This window comes from Anabas testudineus, chromosome 17 (genome assembly GCF_900324465.2).
Source record: "Anabas testudineus chromosome 17, fAnaTes1.2, whole genome shotgun sequence".
NCBI classification, from domain to species: domain Eukaryota; kingdom Metazoa; phylum Chordata; class Actinopteri; order Anabantiformes; family Anabantidae; genus Anabas; species Anabas testudineus.
Genome location: NC_046626.1, coordinates 22,894,187 through 22,918,612, shown reverse-complemented (window position 1 = coordinate 22,918,612; position 24,426 = coordinate 22,894,187). Strand labels below are relative to the sequence as shown.

Below are 24,426 nucleotides of genomic sequence, written 5' to 3'. Positions count from 1 at the left end.
ACAGGAAACAAACATGAAGCGACCGAGTTCGAGTCAAAGCTGAAACATCACAGCAGAAAACGATGAAGCAGAGCTGAATGTGGATCCAGTTGTAGAACAGAGGACAGGTTCACTGGATCATCAGAACACTGAATCATTCAGACAGTCCAGCTGCTGGATCCAGTTCAGCAGGTCTCTTGACCTGGTTTTAGTCTCAAATGTTCAAGTGGAAAAGTTCATCATCATCTGTGTGTGTTGTTCTACTCTCACAGAGACCTTCACTGGTAAAATGTTCACTGGGAGATTTTTCCCATTATAAACATATGGAAACAGTCTGTTAGTAAAAGTGTGTGTGAAGGTGTGTATGTGTGTGTTAGTATCAGGATCAGAGAAAGACAACTTTCCTCTGTTCCAGTCCAGATTCACTCTGATCCTCTGGATCTTCTTCTTCTTCACTGGGAGAACAGTTTCTGGATGTGATGGACACAGTGCTGTGTATTTACCTAGAAAGAACCAGATCCTCCATAATCCAGACCCTGTGTTTCCCTTCCTCTGAACAGACTCTGCTAACACACCCAGTTTCCAGTTTGTACTGTCTCCAACATCAACATCCCATCTGTGAGTCCCCGAGTTAAAACCCTCAGAGCCCAGAACAGACCAGTATCTGAACCTCTCTGGGTTTTCAGGAAGCTGCTGTTTCTCTCCTCGTCTCACACTGGTCAGATCTTCAGACAGGATCAGTTCTGGATGAGCAGTGTTTGGATCCAGAACCACAGGAGTGTAGGAGACCACGTCCTTCATCTTGGTCCAGATGTTGAAGCTCAGGTTTCCCAGGTGTTTGACCTGGTCTATCACAGCTCCTGAGGGCAGCTGTGGATCCTCCAGCAGGGGGCGCTGCTGGACTCTTTCCACTGCAGCCTTGTAGTTGTTGAGGAATGAGACGTCTCCAGCTCTCAGCTCCTCCTCTGTGGCTCTGACGGTGTCTGAAAGAGCTGCTATCTCTCTGCTCAGAGCCTCCATCTTCTCCTTCATCCTCTGACTCTTGTGCTCCTCTTCCTCCCTCAGTGCAGCCATCCTGGCCTCCTCTTCCTCTTCTAGGAACTGGTGAAGCTTCTTGAACTGCTCCTTGATCTGCCTCTCTGTGTGTCGGGCCTGGACCTTAATGTGTTCTGCTGTTTGATCAAACTTCACTTTAGCTTCTTCACAAACCTTCAACTTCTCCTTTAAGGGCTCCAGAGTTTCCTCGAGTTCCTTCCTGTGTTGTCGAGTAACTTCTTCGATGGGTCTGAATCTGTGGTTGATGTGATTTTCTGAATCTCTGCAGATGAGACAAAGCGGCTGCTGATGGTCCAGACAGAAGAGTTTGAGTTTCTCCGAGTGCAGACTGCAGAGACTCTCTGAACATCTCTGATCTCTCTGCTGTAACAAACTCTCACACAGGTTCTTTAACACCAGGTTACAGGGAGGTTCACTCTGAAAAGATAGTCTCTTACAAACCGGACAGTCATGGATCAGTTTCTCTGTCCATGAGTTCTGCAGACAGACAGTTTTGACCCATTTTCCTCATGTTGAATTAGATTTTATCTTCATAATTAAATAATATTCTCCACGTTTAGTTTTCCTACAAACAACAGTTTTATTGTGAAAACCCTCACAGGAAGTCACAGAGTGTAGCCATGGCAACTCGACCTCGGAGGAGCTCGGCTCCTCTCGGCTCTGATCGTTTTGTTTTGACCCCGCCCCTCACCGGAACGAAGCGAGATGAAAACCGGATTCCGCGGCGTCGGACAGACTGGACGGAGCGGACCGGGACTCGGAGCGGACCGGGACTCGGAGCGGACCGGGATATCAGCGTCCTTACTGCGGTTTCGGACCGGAGAGGCTCCGGACAGACAGCGAGCCGTTTGTGGCAGCACAGCCGAGTTGGGGTGGACTCCCGGCGGCTGCAGCTGCACCTGCGTCCCGCTGACCGGAGCTGCTGCAGCGGACTGAGACATGTACCAGGTCCAGGTGAGTCCGACCTGTTTCCAAGTTTAGGACGAGGACAAATCCTGATTTTATCTGTAGAGAGAAGAAGAAATGATCCGTGTTTGTGTGTGAAAATGGAAAATAGTCAATAAGAAGCTGAGTAGGTTCTAAAATAAAAGAGAACTGAGGAACCAGGTGAACGGAACCAGGTGAACAAAACCAGGAGAACAAAACCCAGGGGAACAAAACCCAGGGGAACAAAACCAGGAGAACAAAACCAGGAGAACAAAACCAGGAGAACAAAACCCAGGAGAACAAAACCAGGAGAACAAAACCCAGGAGAACAAAACCAGGAGAACAAAACCCAGGTGAACAAAACCAGGAGAACAAAACCCAGGGGAACAAAACCAGGAGAACAAAACCAGGAGAACAAAACCCAGGGGAACAAAACTAGGAGAACAAAACCCAGGTGAACAAAACCAGGAGAACAAAACCCAGGTGAACAAAACCAGGAGAACAAAACCCAGGAGAACAAAACCAGGAGAACAAAACTAGGAGAACAAAACCCAGGTGAACAAAACCAGGAGAACAAAACCAGGAGAACAAAACCAGGGGAACAAAACCCAGGTGAACAAAACCAGGGGAACAAAACCCAGGAGAACAGCTCCAGGGTCTTCTGGTGACAGGAAGTTGTGATCTCCTCATGTTCACTGAGACCAGGACTGACACGAGACCAGGACCAACACACTGTGAGAGACGTGTTGGTCCTGGTCTTGCTCAGCGTGTTGGTCCTTGTCTCGCTCTTAGATTCTAGTTAAAGCTGTGGGTCTGGTGCTGCATTTAAAGACGGGTCAGATCCAGAGTCCTGCTGTAGAGAAGTTACCGTGGAAACAGAACCGGCGCTGTCAATTTTTTCTGAACGAGAGACGCTCCAGTCGAAGATAAATGGACGGATGTTCTGGACCGGGACCAGGAAGTGGTGAAAGGTCCTGTTCGTGTCTGGTTGGTTCTGTTCTGATGTGTTGGACCTTTGACTGGCGCCAAGCGAACCGGTCGTTTCTCTTTGCTGCAGCTGTGTTCTGATGTTCAGACACAGTCCAATCGGTGGGCTCGGACGTTTGAAGACGACACTTTGATCAGAGGAAACAGAAAGAACAGCAGACTTTGATGTGACCACATGGTGCTGACCTCTGACCTCCGACCTCAGACTAGACTAGACCTCTAGTTTGACCTGTTTTCTGTCTTTCTCTCAGTAGAACATCAGACTCGTGCTGACCTGTGTCACTCTGATCTCTTGTAGTGTGACTTGGACTGGACCGAACCGGACCTGGACCTGGACTAAACCTCGTCTGTCGGTTGTTAGAACCACAGTTGTTTTTAAGATTGAATTTGAGTTGGACAGGTCAATCGGATTTTTTCGCTTTGATGCTTTTGATTTGAACTTCAGCAGAACCGGTTAGTCCACTAACTAGTTGGGTCCATCGTGGCACCGTCAACCGGGTTTTGGACTGTTCGGATTTTACAGAGATAAACAACATTAATCACGATCCCCATTTATGAACGACTCATGTTCTGCTCAGATCCTCTGGACTCTGTCGAGACTTGGTGATGAGCCGATTGGACCAACTGGGTAATGAACTCACCGTGACCTTTGCCCTCCTTCGATCGAGCCGTGCCGAGTCAGCGGAGGTGAAGTGTCTTCACTTTAATTAAACGCTCTCGACCTCGTCTCCTGACACCCCGCCCCCCTTCAGCATGTCACTTCCACTCATCAAACAGTGAATGAGAAAATCCAGGAGGAGGTTTCTGAGAAGGGTTCTGCTCAGCGGGTCGCGGCCCGGCTGACCTTGGTGAATGTGAGGAGCGAAGGGATCAAATGGCTTTTCCGAAGAGGCTGAGTGTGCCTGAGAGCCGCGTCCTGCAGCTCTGATTACACCCTGAAGAGCTGGGAGGTGGGGATTCTGTCATTGGGCCTTACCGGGCCGCAGACCAGAACCAGCCAAACATTCACCAACCGGATAAATGGTCAGAGTCCAGTCAGCGTCTGGGGATGGACCAGCGTCAGCTTCTTGTTATAGAGCAGAACCTGATAGACCAACAGAATCCTCAAGAATCTTTGATCCTGTGATTCTGTCCAGAACCTCACCTCACCTTGCATCACCTCAACTGAACCTGACCCGGTTCAGATGAGGTGTTGCAGCGTTGCTGTTTTGTGAAAACTAACATCATCTTTCTGTGATCATCAGTTTCATGTATGAACCTCAGAACCTGGATTATTACCGGGTCCGATCACAGTAAAGCACGTTGAGCTCCATCTCACTCCTCTGAATGAAGGAGGTTCTGTCATGTTGAAACACAGAGAGGTGAGAGCAGCTTGGACCGGCAGGAACCTGTGACGGCTGCTTGGGTTGTTTAGGACCGATCCTAAAACTCAGATCCTAGAACTGATCCGTCTTTAACTTCACAGCGAAGAAACGAGGAGCTGCTGAAGGAGATGAGGAAACTTTAGTGTCGCTGAACAGAAAAACACATCAAGGTGTTGAAGTCAGATCTTGTTGCTGTCGACGGAGCAGCAGGAGGAAGTCAGACGTCTCTGTACTGGGTTTATTGATCCTCGTGTAACGAGTCCGGGCTGAAACTGGACCTCAGGAAGGATTAAAACGGTCTAAAGACAAACCTCTCTCTCAATAAGTGATTGGTCTTTTACGTCTCATACATACTCAGCTTCTGTTCTTTTTAACGGGTGTTTTCAGTGTTTCACCAAGTGGTTAATTCAGTTAGTTCATGACGAACGTATCTGTCAGTGGACTCAGTTAGAACGTATCTGTCAGAGGACTCAGTTAGAACGTATCTGTAAGAGGACTCAGAACGTATCTGTCAGTGGACTCAGTTAGAACGTATCTGTAAGAGGACTCAGAACGTATCTGTCAGTGGACTCAGTTAGAACGTATCTGTCAGTGGACTCAGTTAGAACGTATCTGTAAGAGGACTCAGTTAGAACGTATCTGTAAGAGGACTCAGAACATATCTGTCAGTGGACTCAGTTAGAACGTATCTGTCAGAGACTCAGTTAGAACGTATCTGTCAGTGGACTCAGTTAGAACGTATCTGTCAGTGGACTCAGTTAGAACGTATCTGTAAGAGGACTCAGAACGTATCTGTCAGTGGACTCAGTTAGAACGTATCTGTCAGAGGACTCAGTTAGAACGTATCTGTCAGAGGACTCAGAACGTATCTGTCAGTGGACTCAGTTAGAACGTATCTGTCAGTGGACTCAGTTAGAACGTATCTGTCAGTGGACTCAGTTAGAACGTATCTGTAAGAGGACTCAGTTAGAACATATCTGTAAGAGGACTCAGAACATATCTGTCAGTGGACTCAGAACGTATCTGTCAGTGGACTCAGTTAGAACGTATCTGTCAGTGGACTCAGTTAGAACGCATCTGTCAGTGGACTCAGTTAGAACGCATCTGTCAGTGGACTCAGTTAGAACACATCTGTCAGTGGACTCAGTTAGAACGCATCTGTCAGTGGACTCAGAACGTATCTGTCAGTGGACTCAGTTAGAACGTATCTGTCAGTGGACTCAGTTAGAACGTATCTGTCAGTGGACTCAGTTAGAACGTATCTGTCAGTGGACTCAGAACGTATCTGTCAGTGGACTCAGTCAGTTAGAACGTATCTGTAAGAGGACTCAGAACATATCTGTCAGTGGACTCAGAACGTATCTGTCAGTGGACTTAGTCAGTTAGAACGTATCTGTCAGTGGACTCATTTAGAACGTATCTGTCAGTGGACTCAGTTAGAACATATCTGTCAGTGGAGTCAGTTAGTTAGAACGTATCTGTCAGTGGAGTCAGTCAGTTAGTTAGAACGTATCTGTCAGTGGACTCAGTTAGAACCTATCTGTCAGTGGAGTCAGTTAGAACGTATCTGTCAGAGACTCAGTTAGAACGTATCTGTCAGTGGACTTAGTTAGAACATATCTGTCAGTGGAGTCAGTTAGAACGTATCTGTCAGAGACTCAGTTAGAACGTATCTGTCAGTGGACTCAGTTAGAATGTATCTGTCAGAGACTCAGTTAGAACGTATCTGTCAGTGGACTCAGTTAGAACGTATCTGTCAGTGGACTCTGAACGAGACTCAATTAGTTAGAATGTATCTGTCAGAGACTCAGTTAGAATGTATCTGTCAGTGGACTCAGTTAGAATGTATCTGTCAGTGGACTCAGTTAGAATGTATCTGTCAGTGGACTCAGTTAGAACGTATCTGTCAGAGACTCAGTTAGAATGTATCTGTCAGTGGACTCAGTTAGAATGTATCTGTCAGTGGACTCAGTTAGAATGTATCTGTCAGTGGACTCTGAACGAGACTCAATTAGTTAGAATGTATCTGTCAGTGGACTCAGTTAGAATGTATCTGTCAGTGGACTCTGAACGAGACTCAATTAGTTAGAACGTATCTGTCAGTGGACTCAGTTAGAATGTATCTGTCAGTGGACTCTGAACGAGACTCAATTAGTTAGAACGTATCTGTCAGTGGACTCAGTTAGAATGTATCTGTCAGTGGACTCAGTTAGAATGTATCTGTCAGTGGACTCAGTTAGAACGTATCTGTCAGAGACTCAGTTAGAATGTATCTGTCAGAGACTCAGTTAGAACGTATCTGTCAGAGACTCAGTTAGAATGTATCTGTCAGTGGACTCAGTTAGAATGTATCAGTCAGAGACTCAGTTAGAATGTATCTGTCAGTGGACTCAGTTAGAATGTATCTGTCAGTGGACTCAGTTAGAATGTATCTGTCAGTGGACTCAGTTAGAATGTATCTGTCAGAGACTCAGTTAGAATGTATCTGTCAGAGACTCAGTTAGAACGTATCTGTCAGAGACTCAGTTAGAATGTATCAGTCAGTGGACTCAGTTAGAATGTATCTGTCAGAGACTCAGTTAGAACGTATCTGTCAGAGACTCAGTTAGAATGTATCTGTCAGTGGACTCAGTTAGAACGTATCTGTCAGAGACTCAGTTAGAATGTATCAGTCAGTGGACTCAGAATGTATCTGTCAGAGACTCAGTTAGAATGTATCTGTCAGAGACTCAGTTAGAATGTATCTGTCAGTGGACTCAGTTAGAACGTATCTGTCAGAGACTCAGTTAGAATGTATCTGTCAGTGGACTCAGAATGTATCTGTCAGAGACTCAGTTAGAATGTATCAGTCAGTGGACTCAGAATGTATCTGTCAGAGACTCAGTTAGAATGTATCTGTCAGAGACTCAGTTAGAATGTATCTGTCAGTGGACTCAGTTAGAACGTATCTGTCAGAGACTCAGTTAGAATGTATCTGTCAGTGGACTCAGTTAGAACGTATCTGTCAGAGACTCAGTTAGAATGTATCTGTCAGTGGACTCAGTTAGAATGTATCTGTAAGAGACTCAATTAGAATGTATCTGTCAGAGACTCAGTTAGAATGTATCTGTCAGTGGACTCAGTTAGAATGTATCTGTCAGAGACTCAGTTAGAACGTATCTGTCAGAGACTCAGTTAGAATGTATCTGTCAGAGACTCAGTTAGAATGTATCTGTCAGAGACTCAGTTAGAATGTATCTGTCAGAGACTCAGTTAGAATGTATCTGTCAGTGGACTCTGAACGAGACTCAATTAGTTAGAATGTATCTGTCAGTGGACTCAGTTAGAATGTATCTGTCAGTGGACTCTGAACGAGACTCAATTAGTTAGAACGTATCTGTCAGTGGAGTCAGTTAGAACGTATCTGTCAGTGGACTCAGTTAGAATGTATCTGTCAGTGGACTCTGAACGAGACTCGGTTAGTTAGAACGTATCTGTCAGAGACTCAGTTAGAACGTATCTGTCAGTGGACTCAGAACGTATCTGTCAGTGGACTCTGAATTAGACTCAGTTAGTTAGAACGTATCTGTCAGTGGACTCTGTACGAGGACTGACCTGCCCGTACATCCTGTCTCTGCACATTTATCATCCTGATGTTTTCACGTCACGATGAAGAGTGTGACCAGTAGAATATGAGACTCGAGCAGGATGATAGGTGCTGCTGTGAAACCACGTTCTCATTTATTAAACTAATGTCTCAGCCAAAAGTCCAGAACTCTGGTTTGGTGAATCTGTGTTTTTAAAATCCACCCTGAGTGGGTCACAGTCCGACCGCTTTCCAGTCTGTTAGGTGTAGCGGCGGGTTTCACTGTCCCAAGGTCATTTTTTTATGTTTTCACAAACCGGTTCCACTCTGAACCACTTCATGTGTCTGAGCTGGGTCAGTGCAGTTCATTAGTTCACTTTGAAATAAATGCTCTTTGTCTTCTTGAATCACGTTTGTGATAAAACCAGATCAAAGACTAGATTGTGATCCTGATCCTGCCAAAACCAGATCATCAGCAGCCATTTGTAATAAAGACCGGCCGGTCAACAGGGCAGCAGCTGATCGTGAATTAAGAATCTTTAGTAGCTGCTTCTGGATCCAGGACTGATCCCGACCCGGAACAAACGGCTGCTGTGCTCGTCCTGGACTGTAGTTACAGTGTGTGTGACCGAGGCACGGAGGTCCACAGGGAAACACTCTCATACAAGATTAATTAGCAGCTGAGCTGCTGCATCGCTGGAGGATATAAATGTCTGAACTCTCCAGGGTCAAACATCTGACGGCCGAGCTGCTGCTGCTGCTGCTGCTGCTGTCGCTGCCCTTGGCACAAATTCACCAGCAGATTTCACTGACTACTGACAAATCTTCCAGTTAATGTGAACGATCTCCCGTGGTTCTGTGTCCCCATCACCTGAGGCCTTTATTACAAAGTCTGATTTAACACCTGCTGTCTCAGAGCTGCAGGCTGAAATCCACGCTGGTGGAGGGTTAGTTTGTTTTCTAACAGTCTGACATAGACGGGAATTATTGATAAAATGTTTTCAGCTGCTACTCGATGAAGTCAAGAAGAAGCTGATTCCAAACCGTCAGCACAAATTCTGAATTCACCACAGCAGCAGCAGCATGAACGAAGTGTGTGTGTGAGACCAGCAGCAGCTGTGTGAGTGTGTGCACGTCAGGATAATTCCAGGTGCACGTGAAGCTGCTAAATGTGTTGGTGGATGTGCTGCAGCAGCACTGAGCTCAGCTCTGCTGGGACTCTGTGGGCTGATGGAGGAGGACTGTTTGCTCAGCACAACAGCAGGTTATTTTTAGACCGACAGCATCTCTACGAACCACACACACACACACACACTTGGACACAGTGAGGAGATGTGGTGGAAAGGAGAGAGGAAGTTAGGATTCAGTGAAACATCTCACATCAGGATCATCGTCGTTCGTCTGTGGCTCAGTAGAAACACAGTAAACCTCTGACGTCAAATATTAGTAAAGTATTACAGTAAAAGTACTCACCATTCACAGTATTAGTGTTATCATACATGTTATTACTGGTTAATTAGCATCATTCAACTGTAACTGAACATATTTGCAGCGGAGCTGTTTACAGGAACTCACAGTTCTCTACAAGATAAATTAAAGCTGCTGTAGAACAGACTCACAGCTGGCTTTAATGAAACGAATCACTGTTATATATAAAAAGATTGAGTTTACAGGATTCTTACATGGGATTAAAGTAACTCCAGATTGGCTACAGTACTCAGAGTTACTCTGTGCTACTGCAGTAATACATTCCCACAGGAAAGTATTAGAACGACGAGGCTAATTCACTTTCCGACAGAAAGCTGTTATTACCATCAGAAGACAGAGTAAAAGTACTGGAACAGATGATTTTAAAGTAACTTAAGGTCAATAAAACCTTAAATAGAGTTAGTCACGTATCAGAAAAGCAGTGCAGCAGCTCGAGATGCTCGTGTCCCTGTGTTTTACTTTCCCCTCATGTCAAACAGACCTGGTCTGTGTACCGTCCATCTGTCTCTGTCCGTCTATCACAGCTGTTTGGTTTTAATCAGCCTCGGCTGTGATGTCTCCTGCACTCGGACTGAAGAATCAGAGCAGACGTGGTCTTTACTGATCCCTGGGAGGAGGAGCAGGTGAAGTGCTGCTGTGTCTGTATGTGAGCCGGTCTAATAATAAAGCTGCTGAGCACCATGTTTTATTGATAACCTCGTCCTGCCTGCTGGCTTCACCGAGGCCGATCCCACTCCATCAACTCGTCTCATTATTCTGTCAACTGAACCCAGCATACCTACAGTATGTGCTGGTACTGCAGTACTGTGTACTGCGTAGAGAGTACAGGTACTGATGTGCTACAGATTTGAAATGGGAAGTGTGGACCGTTATCTGGATTGAGTGTTTTTGTCTCTTTGTATGTATCCAGACAGGTCTGTCTGCGTTGTATCTGGGTCTCTAGAACCTGCTTCGATTCACATTACATACGTATATCTAGACCTCACCTCTAGATCGTTTTGTTTCTAGATGCGTGAATCTAGATTGTGTCCTCTTCTATTAATCATTATTAATAGAATATTTTTCTAGATTCTTTTATCCATTGTTGTACACAGATCCTGTCCGTGTATCTGGAGCTACATAGAGTCTTTTTATCGAGATTCCACCTTTGAATCTGGATTCAGATTGTATGTGCTGCCTTCTATCTAGATCACGTTGTTAGTCTAGATTCAGAGATGGACGAACATCTCTTGATTCTTGTATCTGTATTTTGTATTTATATTGTGTCGTTGTTTCTAGTCTTACTGTTGATTACGGGGTCTAGATTCTGTAGTTTGATCCAGATCCTTCTATCTGGATTGTCCCACTGTTTCTAGACTGTACTTTTGTATCTAGATTGCGTCTTGATAAAATCCACGCTGCCTTGCTGGACAGCACGTTGTTTTTTTGTCTCTTGAATCAGTCAAACTAACATTTGTTTGTGAGGATGCCAGAGAGTCTGAACCTGTTGATCTACCTGTTGTAGGGCAAAGGGGAAAGGGTCGTTGCCATGGTGCTGAAGGAACTTCCTGGTAAAAAGGCATCCTGTGAAGGAAACAACCTCCTCACCGTGACAACCAAGGTTGGCATGACGACCATGACTGTTTATCTCGCACTGCTCAGATTCATTATTCTTTAGTTTTTTCTTCAGAAAACAGAAACATCATTAAAAATGACTCAATTATTCACCCAAATTAAAGTACGACCGTTTCTTAAGTTTCCTTAGCGTGTGCATGTAATATAAGATCGTCTGATGTTTATCTCACATTTATCAGAAACGATAAATGTAATAATTCCGATTTCTTGACTCACTTTAACCTTTAGATTTTCTGTATTTTCACTGAACACATTAATTGAATGTTTAATGTGAGTCTGGTTCCGGCAGCAGAAACAGCGATTATCCACCAAAGGCTCAGTCTTTGCAGACGGGTCATGGTTCATCACTTCATAACAACCTTGTGTTTCCTAAAACACTAAAGAATTGAAGTCTCCACCATCTACAGGTTATACCACTGAACAGATTCAGATAAATCTCAGGATAAGTGTTACTTAACATCGTCCACCACTGCATCCAGCAGTGATCCTGGAAAAGGAGGAAGCCAAACATCAATTCTGTGCAGAAACACCACCGAGTCCTCGAGTGAAACGTGTTCGGTCAGAGTTCGTGATCCAGCTCGATTTAGGGGAAAAAGTTCAAAGTCAGATCTTTGGTTTCAAAAGGTCAGATATTGGAGGAGTTGAATTAAATCTGTCTCCGTGACTTTTGTTACTGGTATTATTTAATCTTAGTGATGTTAATGCTTCTGTTGTCAGCACCACAGTTTCTATCTGATCAAACCTTGTCTCTGAAATCTGTCAGCGGTCTTTGTCTTGAGGAGATTTGATCAGGGTGGTTTTTACTGGACAGTTGATGTGTTTTTCTCTGTCACAGGATTCAGTATGAGTAGATTACAGCTGACATGTGGGTGTACATCAGTGTGTGGATTAGGATTAGGAAGGCACACACACACACACACATCTGGGATCAGATTAAATGAGGCCTCAGACTGTGAATCAAAGGCTGTGTTTTTTCCTTCGTTTCCCAGAATGCTTTTCAGTAACCCCAGCTGGAAGTCATTTGTCGCCTTGTGGCCTTTTCACGGTGGGATTATGGTGGCGTTTTTCCTCAGTCAGAGTCTGGGATGGGAGAACAGCTGCATCCATCTTAGCTCAATGTCATGTCATGATCAATCAGACTTTTATCAGTTTTAGGGTTCAGGGTTATAAATGTATGCTTAACTCGCTGGGTGTTTCAACATTACATGTTGATCATGTGATGGAACCGTCAGTGTAAACCCAGTGAAGATCTAATGGGGTTTTGATTGGGTCTGATAAATGAGCTGTGGGGGTGTCCGTCTGCAGCAGCTCCTGCAGCTCCTTTTAAATGTACGTGTTCATGACACAGTGCTGCAGAGTGGAGAATGAATGAAGATGAAGACATGTGTGCAGTGGCTGTGTTGTCTGTTTCATAAAGTTATAAAACTTGTGTAGAGCAGCTTTTCAGTCGTTCTGGTCTGAAAATCACTTAGTTTAAATCCGTCCGAGTCCGTTGAAAGTCCTTCAGGCTGTTTTTAGACCTCCTTGTTGCTCTTGTTTGCTTCTGTCCCGTCAGCAGCCGCTCATGAATTAAACATTTCAAGAGATTGTAACAGTGAAACCAGCAGCAGCATCTGAGAACTGTCTGCTGCTCTGGAACTTTCAGACTTCATGCAAACACCAAATGATTCTTCAGGTTTTAAAAATACATGAAATCTTCCAGAGCTGTGGAGGATTTCATCGTTTCATTCAGAACCATTTCATTCTATTTAGACCCGTTAGCTCATTACGTGCACGTGTTCAACAACAGCCGTTTTTTTTCTGTCTGTTGACCAGTGAAGTGAGAACTACGATCAGGTTTTATAAAATCCATTGAAACGTTTCTGTCAGTCGCTGTTTGTCAGACTTTACTAATCACTGATTATCATCATGCTCCATCAGTCGTCCGCTCTGTGCTCTGTGGTTTGACTCCGTGTTTCTGGTCTCCAGCTGGTCGGGGAGCAGCAGGAGAGTCGACCCCTGCTGAGCCCCTCCATCGATGACTTCCTGTCAGAGAGCCGCAGCGACGCCCCCTCCACCCGACCCCTCACCTCCAACACAGCAGGTAAACTCCCGCTAATGATGACCTTCTCACCCCCTCTGTGTCCCCCTTCCTGCACAGCTCAGTGGGATCCTCCTCCTCCTCCCTCTCCCCCCCTCCTATCAGGTGGTGTCGAGTCATTAACGATAGATGATCCCTCTGATCAGAATATCATCAAACACCATTTTAAAGCCTAAAATAACTGACGAGGTGAACTCAGCTAACCGCTGCTCAGTCCAACGTCATAGCTGACCCAACTCAGTCGATGTTTTAGGGTCTGGGTGTTACAGCTACAACATTCAGAACCTCGGTCTGTTTACTACTGCTGCAATATCCAGGCAACGTTAAACAGGTTTTATTAGTGGAAGTCTTAGAACCACCACCTGTCACTCAACAACACGTCCAAACCATCTGACTGAGGGAGAGGTGGAGTCCTGACTTGGTATTTGTAGAGAGGAGAGACATCACGTTCTTGTTCTTCGTCATCCTCCAGTCTGATGCCTCATCTTCCTCCTGCAAACTCAGTTTGTCTTTTTTCTGACTTTTTAACTTCATGCCTCCTCCTCCACCCTCCTCCACCCTCCTCTGTTTCTCTCTTTCCTCCCAAACCTCTTTGTTCTCCTCTAACTTTGTGTCCTTGGCGTCCTCCTTCCTCCTCTGTGCCCATCTGTCACCTCCGACTCAGCAGGTACACCAGCCATTAATTAACACCTCTGACCCGCTCTGTCCTCCTGTCTCCTCCGTCGTCCTCCTCACATTCATTTCCTGTCTCAAACACACCGACTCCTCTGTTTGTTTGTTTCTCTGTGTTCATTAAAATAAAATCTGAGGCAGCAGCTGAAATTTCATCTGTTCAGAGACAAAGTGGAGATCAAACCGCGGCATCATGTTTTCTCTGACATTTTAAAGGTCGCAGTGAACAAGCTGTGTCACACGGTGAATGCACGTAAAACATTCTCTGATCAGTTCTTGGTGGGAACAGTGAAAAAGTTAAATCTCAAATGTGTTATTGATGATAAAGAACAGAATATCAGACACACTGGACCGAAATATTTTTGAAATGAGTGAATTTGTGGGCGTGCAGATTTTACGGAGTGATGTGTCTTCTCGCTCGCAGTCTTTGGAAGAGTCCAGTTAGTGGTTCAGGACTTATTGGTTTGGATCCATTATAGTTCTAAATGTATGATCACACCGTTACTCATATTTAGCCCCTGTTCTGTCCTCCTGCAGTTCTGTCCACGGCTCTGGACCTGGTTGACCTCAGCGAGCCGGGGGAGAGCAGTGGGGGAAGTAATGGTGGAAGAAGTAGCAGCAGCGGTAAAAAGGACCAGAGGAGGAGCCCCCTGAGGAGGAAGGGCAGCTCAAAGAGTCCTCGACGCCGAGCGAGACCTGATGAGACGGAGCTGATCCAGGTGGAGGTGGAACATCTGCCTACCAGCCCCAGAACACCTGAGAGGATCTCACTGGACTCAGGTCACACAGGAAATGTCATCGTTATGAGATTTAAGACAAATTCCCGGTGTTCGGGTCCTACTGGTTTTACAGTTCTGGTGCCCTTGCTTCTGGTTTGACCCCCACATAATGACCAAAGGTTTTAAGATGGGTACGGTGCAGCAGGGTGGTGGTTTCACATTAGTTTGCTATGAACCTCAAAACGTATTTTTCTATCTTCTCATTCAAGAATTATGGAGCATGATATCGTCAAGGTAAAGACGGTCAGGTAGAAGCCGGGTCCTTACTTTAAATCTCCAACCTTTATTTAAAAAGGTTCTAATAAAGAGCTAATTGGCCTGTTGAAACCTGCTCATCACCTGCTCCTGTTTTCATTTGATTTTGATATAAACTGTGTGTCGAGCAGTACTGAAGGGGTTTCATTCGTCATTCACAGTCAGTTTGTTGTCTCCTCCGGACAAATGGGACGAGGTGAAGCTGGACTTGGAGGACGGGAGACGCAGGAAGAGATACGAGAAGAGGTGCACTTCTCACCACTCCTCCAGCGAACTGCTCTGGTAAACAGTCTAAACCTAAATCAAACAGACAACAGAGTGTCGTCTGCATAACGCCTGTTTCTGAAGGTTTGAAGTGTTCATTGTCAAAGTGATTTCACTCTATAATAGACGTGTTTTCTAAAACTGAGAGTCCAAATGTAGACTCTCACAGATTTGATGAAACTGACGTCACACAAATGCAGAAAACATCAACTGCCCTTAAATCTAAGGTTCTTCTGAAGTGATGGAGTCATCGGCAGAAGGCGGTTTTAGTTCTTTAGACCGTTTCCCGGAGAATGACTCCATGATGTTTTGCTTTTCAGACGTGAGAAATGATCAGGTGGCTGTTTGTTCATAAACTCTTTTTGTATTTTGATCCTTCAGGTCTGCAGACTTTAAAACTGACCCGCTCATAAAGAACTCGTTCGACATCCACAGCTTTGATGATCTCGACTTCATATCCTCCACACAGGTCAGTTAATGTCTCACAGTATTTATATGAATGTACTCTTCTAAAATCCACTTTAATAAATTAAAGAAAGCTCATAACTCGTGTAATTCTGTAGTTTATCTAAAACATACAAATTACCATTGATACGAACACAACAGTGCAGTACAGAGTGAGTGGTGTGTAGTTCAGGGAGTCTGGGATAGAAGGGTATTCCCTGCCTGTTACTTCAGGTGCTTTAAATACCACTTTGACCTTGTTGAAGTTTTTTGGCATCTGTTGGTCTGTCTTTACTGTCGCACTGACGGCTGCTGGCCGACCTTTGTGTGTGTTTTTAGGACTGCGGGGTGTCCAGACAGCGCAGACGGACTCGTTCCCTGCTGGCCAGAAACGAGTCTCTGGAGGACGAGTTTGTCAGAGCGAAGGCTGCTGTCGAGGTACACGCAGACCACACACACTGAGGGATGTGCTCACGGATCTCACTTTTCCAACAAATACTTCACTTTCTACGACAGACGACCTTTGAACTCCACTCTACTTTCCAAAAACGTCTTTGTTTTCAGCGGATTCCTCTCTTCCAAATGTGTCATTGCTGCAGAAAAATCAGTTGAGAAGAAAGTCTCTCTTCTCCTTTTCTCAGTTTTCCTGTGCCGATGTTAGAAAACTAGAATACCTCCGTCCAAACTGCAGACGGAGCAGAGTTCAGTATGTTGCTGATCAGATTTCAGAACTCTGGGATTCAGCAAACGTTCAGATGAATGACGCTGCGCTCGGATCAGCCTACAGCAAGACGAACCAGCAGAACTAGGATCAGTTTTCATATCTGACATTGACTTATATCATCAGAGTCCACAGCTGTGTCTGCTTTAATCATTTAATTTAAATGTGATGATACTAAATACGCCCTGAATTTTCCCGACAGTCTGAGCGTCCTGCTCTCAGAGAGAAACACAGGAACTGAGGATCCACCCAGATTAAAAGCAACCAAATCTTTCATGTTTTTAAATCTTCAGATTCTGGTGCGACGTCTATTCTCACTAACATTTAGTTTTTTTGCTGTGATGCTGGTTGGTTCATGTTAGTTCCTGTTGGTTTCCTTTGGTTCGCGTTGGTTCACTTTGGTTCCTGTTGGTTCGCGTTTGTTCACTTTGGTTCCTGTTGGTTCACGTTGTTTCATGTTAGTTCACTTTGGTTCCTGTTGGTTCCCTTTGGTTTGCGTTTTTTCACTTTGGTTCACTTGGTTCCTGTTGGTTCACTTTGGTTCCTGTTTGTTCGCGTTTGGTCACATTGGTTCCTGTTGGTTCACGTTGGTTCATCTCAGTCAGTGACTACAGAGGATGGTTGACATTGGGTTCAGGTTGGTCCAGGGCAGGATGGTGGTTGATGGCTCAGGTTGGTCCAGGGCAGGATGGTGGTTGATGGCTCAGGTTGGTCCAGGGCAGGATGGTGGTTGATGGTTCGGGTTGGTCCAGGGCAGGATGGTGGTTGATGGTTCGGGTTGGTCCAGGGCAGGATGGTGGTTGATGGTTCGGGTTGGTCCAGGGCAGGATGGTGGTTGATGGTTCGGGTTGGTCCAGGGCAGGATGGTGGTTGATGGTTCGGGTTGGTCCAGGGCAGGATGGTGGTTGATGGTTCGGGTTGGTCCAGGGCAGGATGGGGGTTGATGGCTCAGGTTGGCTCAGGTTGACTCAGGATGGTGACTTTGCCGGTGATGATGTGGATGTGGAGCAGGGGAACTAACAGCTCAGTGATTAAAGTGCAGATTTTCTGTCAGACACTCGTGTCGATGAGTTTGTTCTGTTCTGCTCTTCTGTCCTTTCAGCTCGGCTCAGTGAACCGATCCCAGCGTCTGCTCTGATTAAAAAGCTCTTCTTCATTAAACCGACAGTTTCTGAATTTATCTGCAGGTGTTTAATCCACAGAGGGTGAAGCACATGGAGGTCACCACAGTCTGACACTAAAACCTCAAGAAAAACCTTTAAACTACTCAGGAGTAGGAGTTGCAGAATACTGCAGTAATATTGCAGAATACTGCAGTAATATTGCAGAATACTGCAGTAATTTAACAAAGTGTAGACACCAGTTCTTTACTGAGACACTGTGGGGTTTTTCCCATTTTCCTGCAGCACTGACACAGTTTTTTCCTGCAGTACTTTTCCATATGTTGATGCTCAGACTGTCTCTGTCGGCTGTTTGTTTCCTGTCTGGAGTTGATTGGCTCTGACAGCCTGTTTGTTGACGCTCCGGTCCAACAAGCAGCAGTATGGATTTTAGAGAAACAGCTTTTATATTCACAACAGGAAACGCAGCAAACAGGACAACGTGACTGAGCTGAAAGCACCATCGCTCTGTTTCGAGAGGAGGTGAAATAAAGGTGAAGAAGGCTGAGAGTGTTTCCTCCTCCTGCTGGGTATTTAATGACGGACTCGGAGCGAGCTGGTTCAAACACTGAGTACTGATCCAGTATTTATAAGATCCTACATTATACAGGTGAACTCTGAGCTCAGAGAGACATTTTCAAAGCCAGAATTGTGGAGAGATGAAAGACTCACACAGATCCCTGCAGTGACATGGTCCTCGTATTAAAATCATCAGAATAAAAGATGAGACATGAGGACCTAAAAACACAGCCCAGGACAGATCAAACGGGTTTAAGTAGATTCAAGTCTCCGTCTGTGACTGTGAACAGGCTAAACTAGTTTCACACAGTTTGAGGTTTAAATTCAGGTCCAAACCAGACTGTGGATGTGTGAACACGTCTAAACCTGTTTGTGTTTCAGTCGGACACGGAGTTCTGGGATAAGATGCAGGCGGAGTGGGAAGAACTGGCTCGGAGAAACTGGCTGGAGGACTCGGAGGAACAGCGTCCGATCCCGCCTTCTGTCTCACCTGTGGAGAAGGTGACTGTGTTTTCTCAGCCAGCTTTTCCCTGAAACTAGCAAATATTACTGAGATGAATGTTTGTCAGCACTAATCTGCAGTTTTAATCCTCTGGCCTGAGATCAGCTCTGAGCGCCTCAGTAATCCTGCTGTAATCGCTGCTCAGGTTACATCACCGTGTGACGGAGGTGAACACATTATTAAACATCTGTTGACGAGTGTGAACAGATGTTTAATCCTTCATATTCGTCTTTTCCCTCTTCGCTTTTAATCCTAATTTCGCTTTTATTAATGAAAACTTCGCTTTCGTTTGATGCTGACAAGTTTTAATCTGATGAAAAAGAGGTTTCAGCTGTTTGGGTTCCTGTGTTCAGTTTTAGTTTGAAGGTTCAGTCCACTTCTGTCCAATCTCAATGAAGAGAAAACAGCTGCTAGTGATGATAATGAAGCGAGTTTGGAATAAACGACGTCAAACGCTTTATACACAAACAGAAGTTTAAAGTTCAAATCAGAGAGAAACAGAATCCATTTAAAGATAAGTTCAATAATAGAAAGTCAGCAATAAGGACTAAATTGGACCAACGTATGTTTTTGGCTGATTGAAGATAAGAACTTTATTTCTCATATAATACGATGAATTCACAGACAAACAAAGGTTCTCACCTGGTTCTTGACTCTCTCACTTTATTCTTCTGAGCTGAAGATAAATACTTTTTCAGCTCAGTTCGTCTGATTGATTAGTTCCTCTGGACACTGATAACATCGGGGGCTACAGGTGTTAATGATCTGGTGTTTTTTCCCTCCAGAGTTACTACTTCAGCACCAACAACCCGTACCGAGACTGGCCCAATGCCTTCGCTGAGGGGCAGGAGAAGGTCCGAGAAGGAGACCTGAACACGGCCGTCCTGCTGCTGGAAGCTGCCATCTTACAGGACCCACAGGACCATGAGGTGAAACCTCCTGAACGTTTCCATGAGCAGCTTCAGTGATACAGCTACAGACAGACGGAGTCTTCCTCAGTGCCACAGGAAGATTTGCCAACTAAACAATGTTTAACGTAGTTTGTACCGTTTGGGATGTCCTGTCGCTTCTTTTACTGCAGGTCTTATTTAGAGGTGGTCTGACAGGTTGTTTTAGTAAACTCACCAATACAAAGACCTGCTAACGAGACACATGGTCTCATGGTTAAACGTGACAGGACGTGCTGCAGGATGCAGTTCAGAGGGGGCCGGGCTGTGAGCTCGGTTCACCAGTAGAAGCTGCACGTGTGGTTTGTGTTTTAAATGACGTTGGCCGTTGTTTTGGCACCAAGAGCATCAAGAGCATTTTACTAAATCAGAGTCAGATGATAATGACCGACTCATCTTCACCCTGTTTTCAGGCCTGGCAGGTTCTGGGGATGACTCAAGCTGAAAACGAGAACGAGCAGGCCGCCATCGTGTCCCTGCAGAGGTCAGATGTTCTTTAACGCTGTTGAAATAAATAAGATAGATGTGACACAGGTGACTGTGAGGGCTTCTAACCCGTCTCACCTGCTGCAGGTGTCTGGAGCTTCAGCCCAACAACCTGCTGGCTCTCATGGCGCTCGCCGTCAGCTTCACCAACAGCAGCATGCAGCAGGAGGCGTGTGGTGCCCTGCACCGCTGGATCAGCCACAACCCTCGATACAAACGCCTGGTCCTGGACCACAGGAGCCTGCTACAGGACTCCCCCGCCACGTCACGCAGGGGCCCCCACATCCCCACCACAGCCAGGTACGAACACCTTGAGACTAAGCTGCTGTTACTATGGAGACTATATCAGCTGTGTGTTAATGTCAATGAATCCAACAGGATTAATACTCATAAACATTTATTAGGCAGCACTGAAGTTAGAGTACAACATCTCATCTGTGTCGCAGGTCTGAGCTCCAGGATGTGCTGCTCCTCTTCCAGGAAGCAGCTCTGTTGAATCTGGACTGTGTGGATCCAGACCTGCAGACCGGACTCGGAGTCCTCTTCAACCTCAGCTCAGAGTTTGACAAAGCAGTGGAGGCTTTTACTGCAGCGCTGTCAGTCAGACCACAGGTAACACACGACGTCTGACGGGAGGAGGTACAGGAAAATCAGAGGTGTAGCAAGAACAAGCTTTGACAGCATTTTGGGTCATTAACATCCAGAACACAGCGACGAACAGAACATGTTTATACTGATCCTTAAATACATCAAACATTTACAGTGAGCTTTACATTTACAGCTTTTATTCAAAGCAACTTTCACATACAAAGCAAATAATTAGGTCAAGGAGACGAGTTTAAAGTAAAGTGGTCGAAGAAGCTGCTTCAGTTTCAGGACAGAATTCGTCTGGACAGCTCGTCGATCTCTAAAGCCTCTAATTAGCCTTTTTATCAGATTAGATTAGATTAGATTATTCTGATCAGGTGGTAGACGGGTTCCAGTCCCAGCTGTGGTCTGCCTCTGGTAGGGGTCCTGGGGCGAGACTTCTGCCCTGTACCAAATGCCAAATGACTAAATGTAAATGATTAAACTGCTCAGAGACAAGTTACCTCTGTGTCAAGGCAATGAACTCAGCCTTTACTTCCTGCCCCCCCCTCAGGACTACCTGCTGTGGAACCGTCTGGGGGCGACGCTGGCAAATGGAAACCGTAATGAGGAGGCGGTGGAGGCGTACACCAGAGCTCTGGAGCTGCAGCCCGGGTTCATCCGGTCCAGATACAACCTGGGAATCAGCTGCATCAACCTCGGAGCTCACAGGTAAACTGACATCATGAGGAAAAGGTACACGGGCTGAATAACGTGAAGGTTGTTCAGGTGTGTGGCATTTGCTCAGCTAAAAATAATATGAGCGATGCATGGTTCTGGTTCTGATTCTTAATACCCAGAAGCTTTAGTGACAGGAAATAGAATCTAAATAGAGTCTGAGAAAAAGCTGCATCAACAAACCCAAAGATGGAACAGAACTGGATTCAGCTGTGAGATGTGAACCATTCAAAAAGATTCAGAACCAAGGAAACACAGCTGGTATTCTCAGGTGATATTTCACATACAGTACAGTATTTGGTCTGACCTGGTTCTGGTTCTGGTCCTGCAGGGAGGCAGTCAGTAACTTCCTGACAGCTCTGAACCAGCAGAGGCGGAGTCAGCGCTGCAGCCACCAGCAGATGTCGGCCAACATCTGGACCGCCCTGCGCATCGCCATCTCCATGCTGGACCGGCCCGAGCTGTTCCAGGCCGCCAACATCGGAGACCTGGACCTGCTGATGAGGGCCTTTGATATGGGCGACGTCTGAGGGGGCTCGTGGTTCACTGGAAGGTTCTGGTGCTGCTGTCTCCCAGGAACTACAGTACATGACAGTTTGGTGCGAAGCCAAAGAAACGACTGCTGCAGATTCCATTAGTTACAGTGCAACCCTTTAGCTTCCTGTAGGAACCCGGTTCAGAACTTTTAGGACGAGGTCAGTGACGCTTTAATAAAATATATCAAACATCTTAAAGTCACTTTTAGAAAAGGCCTTAAAAGCCATTATACTGGGCTCAGTATTTACATGTAGACTGTTCAGAGAGAATTCTAACACAGCTGGTTTACATCACTGCAGCCACGTCAAACACAAAGGTCCTGAACCTGTCATCAGTTCAGTTCAGGTCACGTCACACTCACAGCGTCTCACTAATGAAACTAACATTTCACACAGTCAATCACCTTCACTGGCAGGTTTCAGCTTGTTTTAGTGATAGAAACTTTACAGAGACTAAAAGAATCCGTTAATAGTACCAGTGGTAAATTAGCAGATAACAAAGCAGCATCACTTCACTGTGACCTGCAGACGGAAAACAAGGAACCTGCATCATTCATTTGTTCCTGTAGTGGCTGAAAACAACCTGCACTGATCACGAATCTTTACCTGAGCTGGAAAAACAAAATCCCAAATTATTGTCTCAGTTAATAAGAGCTGGTTGTTTCCACTGTGTCTTAATCAAACTAGAAGCCCTCAGCTGACAGGTGTCTGTTCTATTACAATAAACGTTCAGGTTCATCTCTGAGCTTCTTCTCACCTGACGTAGGAACAGGTACAAATGTAAAAATAAATGTAGTTCAACTATTTATGAACCTGCTAAATGCATGAGTTAACTATCGACCTGCGCCTTTATCAGATATACTGTTAGACATATTCTCCTCATTATGATTCTGCTCAGACTAAATGGACCCTGATGTTGAGGATGATTCGTGGCTGCAGGATGTAAAAGTAAAAAGAACTCAACAGATTCTGATGAGATTAAAGTGCAAAACTTAAATAAAAAACGATTTTTTTCTGTTTTCAGCATGTTTCTGCCCTTTAAAACATTTTCAAGCCATAAAATCTGAATGATCACTTCTATCATCCGAGCACTGAACCTCCGACTGCTCCAGAATGTAAAACTTTCTGAAACTCACCTGTTTCACGTTGTTCCTGATTCTGGACTTTAATTCTGAAGGGTTGTGACAACATGTCCTCCAGCAGGGGGCGCTGTTCACACCTGCAGGTAAAGATAAGAACAGCAGCAGATTTAACACCACCTGCTCGTCTGACGGAGCTGCTGCTCTGTGATTGGTGGATTCTGACTGTACCTGCTCTCAGGTGATCATGTGTCTAAAACGTTTCTTCAGCTGTTTAACTGTTTATTTCTGTGTCAGTCATTTGTTCCAGGTGTTTTTGTTTTATTTTGGCAGTTTTCTTACCTGTTTCCTGTGCTTTGCTCAGGTGAATCTTCTGGTTTCAGTTTGATCCAAACACATTTCAAACGTTCAGGTCGTGGAGACACTTAGAGAGGATTTAAAAACCTCCCAGTGTGGGCTGAGACATAAAAACCGTGTCCAGGAATCGACTGGATCGTAAAGAAGTAATTAATAAGCATTAACAATCATTAACATGAAATAATCAAATCTACACCATTAAAGATTCAAACCTGGTGAACGGAGACAGAAACTAAAATAACAAACCACAGAGTCTCAGCTGGAGACAGAACTCCAGACCAGACGTGAAGTTAGTCTCCCTACACATCTGATCAGCTGCTCTTTGTGCTGAAGCAGAGACTTTGTTCTTTTTATGCCTCAGCTCAGCTGTGGGTCCGTTTTGTGGGCGCTTTCCTATTTATTCCTCATGTCTCCGTGTTTTTCTTGATTTGTCATCGTGAGATTCAGTTTTCATGACAGTAGGACAAGATGACGGAGCCTCTCACTGTTCATATTGATTCTCTTCATAGTTATTATCTTCTAAATGTAAACGTCTTCACGGTAAAGTTTTAGTTATAAGGAGCCACGAAGGTTTCCAGACCGATCACAGTTATTAATGATGATGAATCTGTACAGACTAAGTTAACATGGAATTAAACAGCTGCTCTGTCAGAAGAGACGTCCTGAATAAAACGTCTTCATTCTACTATCAATGTTTCACAGCTTCACTGACTGATCATCATCATCATCACTTTCTTTCCTTGGATTGGGTTTGACCTTATGACCTGGGAACAAAGATGCAGCAGCAGACAGAAAACACAGAACCTGCATCGTTCACAAAAACCTGGAATTTAAAGCAGATGTTGACTGAAAATGTTATAAATATAGTAGAATTGTATAGACATTAGGTATACTGTAGTATATACACATTAGGTATACTGTAGTATATACACATTAGGTATACTGTAGTATATATACATTAGTTATACTGTAGTATATATACATTAGGTATACTGTAGTATACACATTAGGTATACTGTAGTATACACATTAGGTATACTGTAGTATATACACATTAGGTATACTGTAGTATATACACATTAGGTATACTGTAGTATATATACATTAGGTATACTGTAGTATATACACATTAGGTATACTGTAGTATATACACATTAGGTTTACTGTAGTATACACATTAGGTTTACTGTAGTATATACACATTAGGTATACTGTAGTATATACATTAGGTATACTGTAGTATATACATTAGGTATACTGTAGTATATACACATTAGGTATACTGTAGTATATACACATTAGGTATACTGTAGTAAATACACATTAAGTATACTGTAGTA

General features: G+C 44.8%; 2 protein-coding genes across 3 annotated transcripts; one reads left to right on the top strand and one right to left on the bottom strand.

Annotated features, from left to right (window-relative positions):
• Positions 1-201: 201 nt before the first annotated feature.
• On the bottom strand, positions 202-1,976 carry LOC113163902 (E3 ubiquitin-protein ligase TRIM39-like). The gene is made up of 2 exons (XM_026362940.1): positions 1,727-1,976; positions 202-1,541 (listed from the first exon to the last, which is right to left on the bottom strand). Exons 1-2 carry the CDS (start codon positions 1,974-1,976, stop codon positions 202-204), a joined length of 1,590 nt encoding a protein of 529 aa, XP_026218725.1.
• Positions 1,741-21,668, top strand: pex5lb (peroxisomal biogenesis factor 5-like b). 2 transcript variants are annotated; one of them, XM_026363404.1, is made up of 14 exons: positions 1,741-1,989; positions 10,871-10,966; positions 12,949-13,063; positions 14,270-14,512; positions 14,928-15,048; positions 15,412-15,499; positions 15,814-15,912; positions 18,256-18,375; positions 19,162-19,305; positions 19,737-19,807; positions 19,897-20,109; positions 20,256-20,421; positions 20,951-21,108; positions 21,446-21,668. In XM_026363404.1, exons 1-14 carry the CDS (start codon positions 1,975-1,977, stop codon positions 21,642-21,644), a joined length of 1,848 nt encoding a protein of 615 aa, XP_026219189.1. In that variant the 5' UTR covers positions 1,741-1,974; the 3' UTR covers positions 21,645-21,668. The 2 variants fall into 2 exon arrangements, with proteins under 2 accessions (XP_026219189.1, XP_026219190.1); XM_026363405.1 differs by lacking the exon at positions 10,871-10,966 and having other exon boundaries at positions 1,742-1,989.
• Positions 21,669-24,426: the final 2,758 nt, after the last annotated feature.